This window comes from Zophobas morio, unplaced genomic scaffold (genome assembly GCF_036711695.1).
Source record: "Zophobas morio isolate AGI-343-1 ecotype UQ-CSIRO unplaced genomic scaffold, CSIRO_AGI_Zmor_V1 ptg000213l, whole genome shotgun sequence".
NCBI lineage: Eukaryota > Metazoa > Arthropoda > Insecta > Coleoptera > Tenebrionidae > Zophobas > Zophobas morio.
In genome coordinates this window covers 331,559-344,765 of record NW_026972317.1, presented here as the reverse complement: position 1 = coordinate 344,765, position 13,207 = coordinate 331,559, and the positions used below count along the sequence as shown (strand labels likewise).

Below are 13,207 nucleotides of genomic sequence, written 5' to 3'. Positions count from 1 at the left end.
AATAGCTACGAGTACTTTACTGATTACATTGTACCGCATATAAAGAAGAATGGCTACAATGCAATCCAACTTATGGCCATCTTGGAGCATGCCTATTATGGTGTTTTTAAATTTCTAAATTATTAAAACCTTTATTAAAAAATCTTTTACTTAACAAACTTTAAAATTTTTTTGCTGTTTGATAAATTATAAATTCTAATTTTACAATTAACGTCTTTGCACAAATATATTTTTGTATTTAATTTTTTCTAAAAAAGGTTCTTTTGGTTACCAAGTCACAAATTTCTTTGCTCCTTCTTCTCGCTTTGGAACTCCTGAAGATTTAAAAAAACTAATTGTTAATAAAATTCTATCTCATTTATTTACGCAAATATTATTTTTTTAAAGGATACCGCTCATGAAAATGGAATTATTGTACTTTTGGATTTGGTTTTAATTTTTTTTTTTTTTGCTTTTAGTATAATAAAAATAAAGAAAAAGTTAATTATATTAATAATAAGTAATAATGCTTGCAGGTGCACAGCCATGCCTCCAAGAATGTCGAAGATGGGCTGAATATGTTTGATGGAAGTGATTATTGTTATTTCCATGAAGGTTATTTTTATACGCATTACAATTTATTATATATTTTATTCTTTTGTAGTTTCAATGAAATTTTAAATTTTATTATTCAGATATTCTTAACTATTTTTAATTGTAAATTTTCATTATTTTACATATTTTAAATGCTTTTATTATTTAACATATAAAATTATAGTAAATTTTCCATTTTTAATGAGAAAAAAACTGAAAGTGCTTAAAAGTGTAATTTTTGGGTGATTTACAAAAGTTAACGTATTTTAAGCGTTATATTATTATAAATTAACAAATTTTTTAATTTTATTTTAAAATTTAAGCTGTTCAGCATTTTTCCTTAGTTACGCTCCTACGTAGAGCTATATGAATTTAGATCCTTTGACAACTGTTAAAGAAAACATTACAAATTCTATTATCTGCAATTCAGCTTATTATTTTAATCAGAAACTCTTTAAAAATCTATTTTACAAATTCGCACTTGTTAAAGTAATTATAAAAAAAATTTAAACTACATAGTGAAGGATTGATTAAGAATACTTTTTAAGTTAAAAAATCTTAAACGCTTAAAGAAATTACAATTTAGAGAAATACGTATTTCACAAATTTATTAAAATTTTTAATAAAGTATTAATTTTATTAAAGTAAATTTTAAAATCAGCGTTGTTTTTGATGCGAGTTTTTTAAGTAAATTATACAAAAGTATATAATCCACTCCACACTAATATAATATTTCCCGGCGCCTTTAGTTATAAAGAATATAAAGATTTTTTTGTCTACACAATTCGGATGAGCAATTTTTATATGAACTTTTAGTATTTAGAAACATAAAACATATAACACCAATAAAGTTATAAAAATAGAAAATGAAATTTTTTAGAAACGATAAGTTTAATATTAATATGATTAGCATTTTACTTAAATTTAGTAGTAATAACAAAGCTTATATTGAAATTGTATATGATGGTGGAAGTTAAAATTGTTCAGAAATAAAAATAAATAATTATAAAATGGTAGGAAATAAATTTCTTAAACGTTAAATTATTAAAGGTTTTCAATATATTTTAAAAGAGCATTGATTATAAAAGTTCGTTAGCAATTCAATATTCAAGAAAGTGTCTAGAGGAAATAGAGTAAGAGAAAAAATTTTTCTTTATACAAACGAAGCACGAGGAATATTTTTTGTGGATTTTATAAGAAACCTGTCAAATCAAATTTTTGTAGAATGTTAAATTAGGCGGTGCACAATTTTTTCAAAATAATTTAAACTTCTCTATAATACTATACTCCTCTGCTAAAAAAGGGGAGACTTCTTTTTTTTCCAACCACATAAAAGATCTACGCTAATTTCGGCCAGCAGCGAACTCTAATTAATAACTCTAGGCCCGAAGGGAGTTCATTCTTTATGGGACAGTCGCCTTTTTAACTACGGCCACTGGGAAGTTCTAAGGTTTCTTCTCTCTAACTTAAGATGGTGGATGGATGAGTTTATGGTAATTATCAAGAGAAGGCTCATTTATTTTCCCATTTGTTATGTTTAATTGTTTGAAAATAGTTTGATGGTTTCAGATTTGACGGTGTAACTTCTATGCTTTATAAGCATCATGGCATTGGATTTGGGTTTTTTTTTTTTTAATTTTTTTCATTAAAAGTATTTACTTCACTCAAGAATGCCAAAAAATAAAAGACAAACTTCTCACGAGCTCCCAACAGGGTGGTAGCGCACCGCTGTACCGTAGATCTAGGCTAGTGTTAAAGCGCAACCTAGTCCATGTCCACCGCTTATATATTAATTTATTTAACTCCACGCGGTACTTTTGGGGTACAGCTTTAGTGGTGATTATCATGAGTATTTTGGCGAGTCTGTCGATGAAGAGGCGGTGGTATACCTGATGTTAGCTAACGCAATGCTTCATGAAGTTTATCCACTAGTATAAATTTATATAGTTTTTTTAGTAGTAGGGATAAGTGTAGGCTAATTTTGGATTTCGTTAAGGTTATCACTATTGCAGAGGATGTTTCAGGGATACCCGCTCTTTGCAGACCGGTGGAGGAAGGGGGATTGGGGTTTGATTATCGTATGGCCATGGCTGTCCCAGACAAGTGGATCCAACTGCTTAAAGAAAACAAAGATGAAGATTGGAATATGGGAAACATTGTGAGCGTCAATTATTTTACTTTCCTCCAAAAAAAAGAGTATTTATTCTGTAGGTGCACACATTGACTAATCGCCGTTATAAAGAAAAAACAGTTTGTTATTGCGAAAGTCACGACCAGGCGCTAGTAGGAGACAAAACATTGGCCTTCTGGCTAATGGATAAAGAAATGTAAAAAATAAAAAGTTTACTTTTAAGAAATCATAATAAGTAGTTATAGATTATTTTAAAATAGTAATTAAATATATATAAAACTACTAATTATAATAAGAAAATTCTTTTTTGTTTGTACTTTTGGAATTTTTTGTGCTAATTATAGTCTTTTAACAAAAGACTCTTTTATCTTTAACTTAAAATTTATTAAAACAAATTATGAGAACGAAATAATACAGTAGATTTATCTTGTTTTAAGTTATAAAAAAAATCAAGTTCTTTCGATCTTATAAATTGTATCTCGCCATTATCAACTATTTCTTTCTTGCAAAAGGTATACTAACATGTCAAAATTTTGCAAGCGGTCACTAATTATAGATCGGGGCATCGCTTTGCACAAAATGATCAGATTTTTAACTTACACACTTGCAGGTAGTAAATAAATTTACTCGGAACTTTTTTTTTTGTAAATATAATAGTTTTTTAAATCTCTTTTTTAAGGAGAAGCTTATTTAAATTTTATTGGGAATGAATGGGGACACCCAGAGTGGTTAGATTTTCCAAGAGTCGGAAATAATGAAAGCTTCCACTACGCTAGACGCCAGTGGAATCTCTTATTCGACAATTGCTTGTTATATCAATGTTAGTGATCAATTTTATAGCAATTTTTGCGATTATCCAAGTGGTTACTTAACGAATAAAATAAACTTTGTATGTATAACAAATATTAAATAGATACTTTTTTAAGTTTTTAAGTAGTAGTAATGTTACTTTATAATACTATTAAGACCTCAACAACTTTGATATTGCTATGCACCATTTGGAAGTCAACCATCCTTGGCTTCTCTCTCCTCAAGCTTACGTTAGTCTAGCCCACGAGGACGATAAAGTTATTGGTAAGTTGGGGCCTACAGAGTGTGAGGGGCTGTGTTTATTATTAGTAACTAAACTTATATATTCATATGCATTGTTGCTTAATATTCGATGCTGTTGTATTTTTTAAGCAATTCTTTTTACGTCAAGTTTACTTTGTACTTCCTCAGATTATAACGTTTTCTTAATTATAATATTACTTCGTAACAGTATTTGAGCGGGCCCAACTTGTTTTTATTTTCAATTTTCATCCTTACAAAAGTTTTGAAAATTACCGTATTGGGCTGGAGTATTCTGGAACGTGCGTAACTTAACGTTTTTAGTAACACACGAAATATTAATAACGATTAAAAACGAATATACTTCTTTGGCAACGCAAGATCATTAACTAACGTTTATATAAAAACAGCTATAAGGTAATCTTTACTTCAGATGATGAAGCGTTTTATGGCTTTACCCGGATCGACAAGGAATACCTTTACAGTACAGTTCAAATCGGTTTGCACGGACGACTTTATTCTTTTCAAGTATTTAAAGCATGCATGTAAATCTACAATAACAGATAAAATATTTACATTGTGGCAGATTTACTTACCGAGCAGAACTTGTATGGTCCTAAAGAATACTCAAAAAATAAATTAATTTAAATTTTATTTAGCTTTCTTGTTTTCTAAAGAAATTTAGCTTTTTATCACTTATAAAGGGCTTTCATTGTACAAGCTTTACAAGTATTAGAAATATAACTTTAAATTCTTCAGATATAGATAAATTAATTTATATCTTTGCGGATTTATTTACCCAGCAAAAATTGTGTGGCTCCCAAATAATTATCACGGCAACACTACTTGGTATGAGCGTACTACCGAATTTAATTGGCTCTTTTGAAGTTAACAGTTTCTTTATTTTAATTGCTAATGTTTACTATAAAACTATAAATTTGAAGAGTACTTTAACTTAATGACAAGTTTAAAAAGTATAAAAGATGATATAAAAAATAAACTTACGTTATATACATTTTAACAAAGTTATTAATTTTAAAAATTACAATTTTAACCCGGAATATAGCATTTTTCTTTATAAAAAGATTTACTAAATTTAATAACTTTAAATTTTTTTGTAATTAATATTATAATATTAACTTTTACACCGAAAAGATTTTCTTTCAGAGCGTTGTTGCTTTTAACTTACTAAACAAATATAAAATTTTCATAACTGTAAATTATTATTTGTTTACTAAAAAATAATTAATGAAAGTACTACTCAATATTTTATTATATCAAGATTTTATCTAGCTGGCGAGTACTATTTATAAATCTTATACAAAAAGTACTAATATAGCTGTGATAAAGAATTTTGACATGGGCTACACTAATTAGTTCGCCTTTATCAATTAGTATAAAAGTTTTAAATTAAAGTAATTTCCAAAGCAGTAATATCATTAAAAAAAAATTGTGTGGACGTTTAGACTTTTCTGGCCGATACCATAACCAATATAAGTGGATAGTAAAATTTTTTACGGCAATCCTCTAAATTTAATTTTTTATGAATAAATTTATTTTGAAAGTAATTTTTTTAGTATAAAAAAAGTTTGATCAACCAACTTTACTTAGAGGACACCTACAACTACCATAGTTAATAATTAAATAAAGTGTTTCTAAGAACTGGATTTGGATAGTGAACTTTAATAGAATAAATAATTAGCTTTTTAAAACCTGTTTGCTTATATAATGTTTATTTAAAAAAAAAACTTTTAATTTAATGCCGGTTAGCCTCAAGTCGAGCTGCTTCCAAAATAGCGATATTTTTCTCGTAATCTATAAAGTGGAAAAAAAAATTCTTTAAATAAAATAATAAAATTTTGTAGATTTTTTATAAACAATTATGTAAAATAGTATTCGTAATCGCCTAAGTTATAAATACTTCCCAGTAGAATGTGCAACACAATCTAAATTTTCATTGAAAAAATTAACTACATAAAACTGAACTCTCCACTAAATAGTAACACGTTCATAGCACGAGAGTCATTATAGAATCACTTTTTAAAGCGGTAAAGGCGGGAAAAAAAAAAGTTGGGGCATAAAAACAAGTTCAACACTTCTTTAATTTATTAAAGTTTTCAAGACAAACATTATTGGTCCGGAAGGAAGCAAAATATATGAACGTATTTTTAGTGAATATCAAGTATATAAGTTATTTCGTTTTTTCTTTCATTAATTAAGATACTTACGATAATTTAAAAGAATATTAGAGTTATATGCATAAAATCTAAAAAGAAAAATATTATTATTGAATATACAATTTATATTAGTAAAATCCCAGCGCTTCCTTTATAGCTGATTACTAAATAGCCGAACTTGTACCAAACTAAGCTTTTAGCTGGAATTAATTAGTTGTAACATATTATCAGCACAAAGAATTTAGACAACTTAAAGCGCTCAGGTAACTTATTTAAGCAAAAAATAAATAGTACCTTCTATACTAAATTCTGTTAAAGATTTATTTCAGTTTACATAATTTTGAGTTAATAAATATATTATTAAACTTTATAACTCCTGACGTAACTTTTCTTTTTATTCTAAAAAGTATGCATTACGGATATTTTACTTACGGTTAACTTTACTATAATAATAAACAAAAATAATTTTTTATATATAAAATGAAAGATATTTTACTTTAATATTTTAAAAAAATACAAAAACCTTTAAGGTTATTTAATAAGTTTGCCATGACGAGCGCATCTGTGGTTCTCTTTTGTTCCTGAAGCATTGAGCCCATAAGGCTGTAAGCATCAGAGTGCTGCGAAAAAAAAGTGTAGGTTAAGGTGATTTGTGAATATTTTTTTAATAGACAAACTCTCTATGTGCGTTTACTTTACAAAATTAATATTTAAAGTTACTTGGCTTTTTTATACACTTTTTATTTATAAAAAAGTGAGTTATTTTTATATTAAGGCTTGACAAAGCAAAAATAAAAAGTAATTAAATATTAATATTTATAGTACTTAAGTAATTATTAATTATTAGAAATGAAAATTATATATATTCTATACTGCAGTTTATAATTCAAAACTAATAATTATTATTAACACCAGAAAAAAATACAAATTTCTCAAGTTTAATAAAGTTGCAGAGCAGATACAGTGCATCGTCAAACTTTTTATTTATATAAAAAAGTATAGCAGTTTCAAACATTAAAATTTTATGTCCTGGATACTTTAAAAGTGCGTCAGCGTACCTAAAGTATACATATAAAAACTTATGATAAGTAAATTTGCTAAAAGAAAGAAAAAAATTAAAAGTTTAGGTTATGATCAAATATACATATAATGATTAATAGTAATAATAATAATAAATACATAAATAAATAAAATAAATAACCAGTTGAGTGCGTTGGAAACATTATGGTTTCTAAACATTAACTGCCCTTCGCTTAACTCTCTTTCAGGATAGTTATTACTGAGCACTACAAAAGGTATGAGTTCAAAAATACATTATTTTATATATATATATATATATAAAATGCGATGACATTCGTCAATTTTTAAAAGTTTCGATTTGAAATTGGTGGTATTTTCATTGACTATCGTGTAAAGGCGGAGCTGTATATATAATAATAATAGTTATAACATTTAATAATAATAATAATAATAATAATAATAATAATAATAATAATAATAATAACTATAGTAATAAAATAATTTATTTAACATTCTTAAAAGTTGGATTCAGGGTTAAAAGAAAATTTTCAGGTAGCTTATAAGGGGACATAAGATATAAAGCTGCTCCTTTAAAACATTCTCTTGCCTAAATAATAATAATAATAATAATAATAATAATAATAATAATAATAATAATAATAATAATAATAATAATAATAATAATAATAATAATAATTAACAGGACGCCACACCTTTTCCCACTTCTGCTGGGCTATGTACAACTCTCCCAGAGCGTTGTAGAGATAATCTTGATGAACTGGCGTGCCGTCGAGTGCGCGAAGTGGTTCGTTTATGCCTATTTATAGTCTATTCAAAACTTTTTTTAAAAAAGTTAAAAGGCTAAAAATACCGCGCCAAAATATTTCTTCTGCTTCTTTTACGTGCCCTTCAGTAGAATATTAATAACATCAATATATTAATTAATAGCATTAAAAGTTTATATAAGAACGTCAATAATCAAAAGAATAATAATAATGATTATAAAGAAAACCCATTAAAAGAAGCGCCTTTCCATAGTTCATAGTGTAGAATCCATCATATCGCACAGAAAAACACTTATTATAGTGCTCCAGCGCTTTCTCTCGTGAAGCATGATCGCCTAAAAAGTTATGTAAACACCGAACTTAATATATAATAACCAAAAAACATAAACACTATATACGAACCCAATAGGATAAGCTCGTTAGCATAATTATAGTGAGCTTTGGTATTGTTGGGGTATACTTTTATCGCAGACTCCCACAAGGTTAACGCTAGAAGAAAGTTTATTGGTAAGCAATGAAGTAGAAAGAGTCAAAGGATAGGTTGGACAGTTTGCCCAGTCCATGTTCCTGCGGATGGTTCTCCCTGCCAAGACCAGCAGCAGACAAGCCACGGCGGCGTAAGCGGAGAATAACGCCTTTTTATTGCGTTTCTGTGAAGACTTCTTAGGCGATTCGGGATTAGCCTATTTTTATAAAAACGTTCAATAAGAAAGAAGAGACGAAGAGTAAATAAAAGCAACTTACATAAGCAAAAAGAGCTTGAGAAATAAAGTGGCCCACTACAAAGCAAAAGCCAAAGGACGGCATGTACATGATTCTCTCGGCAATCTGATTGGTGGTGCAATGCTTAAAATGCAACGTCCGAAAATAAACAGGCGGAGTACCTCAAACCCGGCCCACCAAAATAAATTTGCGCATGGAAGGAATGGAAGTAGTCCCTTATATATATAATTTTATGGAAAAAAGAAAAGTTAGAAGTAATATAAATTTCTAATAATTCATATACTTTTGAAATTATCTAATTTAGTTTTTTTAAAATTGTAGGATTTTTTCATAATTTATTTATATAAAGAAATATATTTTGTTAATTACTATTGTTATATTTTCTTACACTGCTCTACAATAAACGTTTTTATATACTATCACGCACTAAAATAATTACAACAAAAAACTTACGATAAAATAAGACACCAATAAAGGAGCAGAATGATCCGGTTCAGTCACGAGGAACTTGTATGGCAGAACCAATAGCATGAACACGTTAAAAAATACGATAATGAAGACACGAGGATCGTAAAGGCTGGTGACCAACTCAACCTATAGTAAATTATAAGAACGATAAGCACAAGGCAGGCAGTGTAGTGCCACGTGGATTGATAAGCAGGCTGTCAAAATAAATGAAAACACACCGAATTGTAGCTGGCATCGCAGCATAAATTGACGGGGTAAACAAGAGGCCACCAGTGAAGAAAATGGAAGTAGGAAATTGATAATCCTATGATAATAATAGGAATAACGGTAGTAATAACAACAATAACAATTTTAATAATGATAATCATAACAATAATAATCTAAGGAAACCTCTTCCAAGTTTATCTGGAAGTTCGGAAATATAATTGAAGTGAGACAATATGTACTGGCGTGTGGCGCCGGTAATCAAATAGCGGCCGTACATTGTGACGCAGCAGAAAAATAAGTTCGTTAGCTTATTACAGCATTATTATTAACTTTTTCTTTTAGTTATTTTTAATTATTATTTTTATTGTTTTATTAATTTATTATTGCTTTTAGTTTTTAATATTATTAATTATAAATTTATTTTATTATTATAACAACTTTTTAAAACGCTAATAAATATGTAACTTTAATGGTTAACTATTCTATAGTGAACAGTAAAGTTTTTTCTGTTTTATTATTATAGTAGTACTACTAAAAATATATTTTCGGTAAAGTACGTCATTTTCATTATATATTTGCTATAAATAAAAGTTAATTAACCCATCACAATAATTATAGTGGACCTATAAAATTCAAAAAGCTTCTATGTGTACCTGACGGACGGCGAAGACTGGGAAGAGCGGAGAAGAGACGAGTTGATAAAGACAACGCACAGCAATTACAAGGCTACATAATTTTTATTATTTTTTTATAAAATGCAGAAAAGTGTTTATAAATTACTATAAACAAACATCATAAGCAAAACTTATTCCATTTATATTTTTAATTATTAAAATTATTATTGTGGTATAAAATATATAATTATTTATATAATAAAAAAACTATATACCACATTTTTTATTAAAGTTTTGCGCAGCAACAAACTAAAAACCTCTTATAATATATATTTTTGTAGATAATAAAAACTTTAACCAGTTTATTACTATTCCTAGTGGCTGTTTTTAAACCAATAAACTTACACTTGTAAATAAGTAACTTTTATAATAAAACTCAATAAAAAAAAACCACACCGCTCAAGTGTGACACACTCAAACTTTTTCAAATACAAAAGTTTATGTATAGATCTTTAATAATATATAAATTAATAATTAAATATTGCATTTCCTTTTATTATTATTTAATTCAGTAAAGAACACTATTTAATGCACATATTAGTAAACAATTATAGTAAAATCCTGTATAAATCATATTAATATTATATATAAAAATTTTAAACTTCATTAGAATATTATTTTTTGTTTTTAGAACTTTTTTTTTTTAATAAAAAAATGAATATAAGTTCTTAAAAATATTTTTTAATAAAAATATGCAAACCTGATCTTCCGTGTGCCGTAAAAGTGTATGCGTCGCTCTCGATATAAAGCAGCGATCTCATAAACGCCGAATAGAATAACGGACACATAAGCAAGTTCTTTAGATAACAAGCCGATAACAGAAAATAATATTGAAATTCCTATTTAAAAAAAAAAATTATGCTTTAAATAATTCCGCATCTCGAAAATCATTAATAATTCAAATAAGGTTGTAAAAAATAAAAGAAAAAAAATAAAACTGGAGTAAAATTATGTATAAAAGATTTATGTGAAGAAAACTTTTATAGTAAAGTTAAGTAATTTATAAAAAAAAATTACCGAAAAGCAGCCAATTCGTGCGGCCGGCAGTGTAGAGATTCGCATTGCTTGAACGGAAGAAGCCAACAGATTTCTGAAAAAATATTAACGACAGACAAAAAAAGATCGCGCCTAAAACATCGGCTCTTCCTACTGCACTAAAAGTGTATATAATAATAATAATTCTACTTATTAATATAAAAAAAGGAAATAAGAATGTAAAATGTTTATTATAAAAAAAATATATAAAATTTTAAATAAAAAATTTTTACATATTAAATATATACATTTTTACAATAATAAAATATTGTAATATATAAAAAATATATAATAATAATAAATATTATAATAATAAAAAAAACATAAAATAATATTAAAAAAGTGTATAAAAATAATAAAATGTTTATTAAAAAATATTTTAGGAGCATAAAAAATTTATCGACTCTTCCTAATGCACTAAGAATATATATAATTATAATTATTTGATTATAAAAGTATAAAAAATAGTATATAATAGTAATAAAATTTATTTATTATAAAAATATGTAATAATAAAAATTATATTTATTTAACAAATATATAAACAATAGGCACATAATTTTATCTTTTTAATAAAAATATAAAAAATAATATAAAGTAAAATAAAATAAATAACCATGAAATAGAAAGAAGTTAAAAATATATCAGAATTAGTAGTAGCATAATAATAACGTATATATTAAATAAATTAAAATTAATAATTTAAAAATTTAAAAAGTCTACAATTATTATAAAGAAAAAAAATTAACAATAAAGAAAATAATATAAATTTGGAAAAGTTTAAAACAGAAAATTCTAATGCTTATGGAATTTAATTAATTATGTGAAGCAAATTTACAAGTAATTTAAAAAAAAGTAAAAGTAAACTAAAATAATTATAAAGCGCAAACGGCACTATCGATTTATATTTCCTGTTATATAATCTTTTTTATTATGTAAACTAAATTTCAATATAAAAACAGAACCACTTTGAAACTTTCATTTAAATTTTCTAAAAAGATAAAAAGTGTGAGACGCGTTTAAATTTATTTATTAAAGACGAAAAAAAATATAAAGTACTTTACTAACTTAAAAAAGTTACACAACTGTAAACTCAGAAAAAAGGTAGAAAGATAAAAATAACTAAAAAGTTAAATATAAATAACATTATAAATTAAAAAACTTGAACAGAATTTTTAAAATTAATTTTTAACTTAATTAAAAATTAAAAATAAGTTTAGATTATAATCTATAAAGCAATAAGTATAAAATGGTCACCTGGCAACAGAGTCGCAATGAAGAGGATGCACGGCAAAAAGAAGACCACTGAGAAGTGCAGTCTTCTTATTATAAAAAAGTGTAAAGCAAAGTACACAAGCGAGATAAGAACTTATAGCGTGGAAAATAATATTACCTAGAAAAAATTTAGAATTTAAAAAAAAAATTTAACGTAAAAAAAATATTATGTAAAAAAAAAAAATTATAAATTAGTTATTGTGAAATAATTTATTGTTTATATTATTTCTTAGTAAAGAAAAAATTGAAAAATTTTGAAGTAAAAAAAAGATTTGTTATCAAGCTCACCAATATGGTAGGAATAGGAATTCAAACCGGTTAGTAAATAGTTAGCTTTAAAAGTTAGAGTGGTTATGGGTCTGTAGGATCTAGTTAATAATAATAATAATAATAATAGTAATAATAATAATAATAATAATAATAATAATAATAATAATAATAATAATAATAATAATAATAATAATAATAATAATAATAATAATAATAATAGTTATAGAAAGTAAACTTATGCGCGTTTAAATGTTTAATAGGGGAACCCCAGTAGTTATTAATAAAAATATTGTATAGAGGAGTTTCGGGGAGGAGATCTTTGTTTTTTTGAATAGCCGCCTAAACAGAAAAAAGTTTAAGGACTTTGAAATTATTTTATTTTGTAGAGTTTAAATGTAAAAAACAAACTTTACTATATTATTATAAAAAAATTATTAAGTTCAACCAAATCATCAAAAGTAAACTCGTGATTCCAAGTGTTAACAAAGCATAAGACGGCTACCAGCGGGACAAGGATAATTTTTTTGTCAAAGTACCATATAGAAGTAAAATCTAAGTGTTTGAATATCGATGGATTTATTAATAACTGTTAATATATTATTTATAAAAAAAGATCCCGAAAACTTATGGAGAAGTAAGTAAAGTTTATCATTATTAAAAAAAATTACATAGAATTTCACTGGTTAGAACTTACCAACTTTAGTTTTATTCTTTTTCTTCGTCTTTTTAGAATACTTGAGTTTTTTTTCTAAATAATCTTTGCATTCGTTTTCTTGGCCAGCAATTCCCTTCGCGTTTACCATTACTAATAAAATATGA

At 26.0% G+C, this 13,207-nt stretch overlaps 2 protein-coding genes across 2 annotated transcripts; one reads left to right on the top strand and one right to left on the bottom strand.

The window, feature by feature from the left end:
- On the top strand, window positions 1-4,365 carry LOC135146175 (uncharacterized). The gene is made up of 14 exons (XM_064078334.1): window positions 1-100; window positions 258-337; window positions 388-429; window positions 516-594; window positions 1,957-2,066; window positions 2,129-2,193; window positions 2,402-2,504; window positions 2,570-2,731; window positions 2,785-2,900; window positions 3,217-3,314; window positions 3,384-3,524; window positions 3,671-3,778; window positions 3,966-4,056; window positions 4,165-4,365. The coding sequence occupies exons 1-14, from the start codon at window positions 73-75 to the stop codon at window positions 4,301-4,303; spliced, it is 1,362 nt and encodes a 453-aa protein (XP_063934404.1). The 5' UTR covers window positions 1-72; the 3' UTR covers window positions 4,304-4,365.
- Window positions 4,366-5,510: 1,145 nt separating this feature from the next.
- Window positions 5,511-13,207, bottom strand: LOC135146134 (protein O-mannosyl-transferase TMTC2-like). Its single transcript, XM_064078283.1, has 25 exons — window positions 13,083-13,207; window positions 12,834-12,940; window positions 12,624-12,727; window positions 12,407-12,486; window positions 12,101-12,236; window positions 10,826-10,962; window positions 10,509-10,647; window positions 9,788-9,860; window positions 9,318-9,441; window positions 9,146-9,231; window positions 8,913-9,053; window positions 8,621-8,674; window positions 8,481-8,564; window positions 8,284-8,419; window positions 8,139-8,225; window positions 7,964-8,071; window positions 7,823-7,858; window positions 7,665-7,768; window positions 7,463-7,558; window positions 7,284-7,353; window positions 7,133-7,217; window positions 6,969-6,989; window positions 6,844-6,907; window positions 6,455-6,551; window positions 5,511-5,569 (listed from the first exon to the last, which is right to left on the bottom strand). The coding sequence occupies exons 1-25, from the start codon at window positions 13,189-13,191 to the stop codon at window positions 5,511-5,513; spliced, it is 2,337 nt and encodes a 778-aa protein (XP_063934353.1). The 5' UTR covers window positions 13,192-13,207.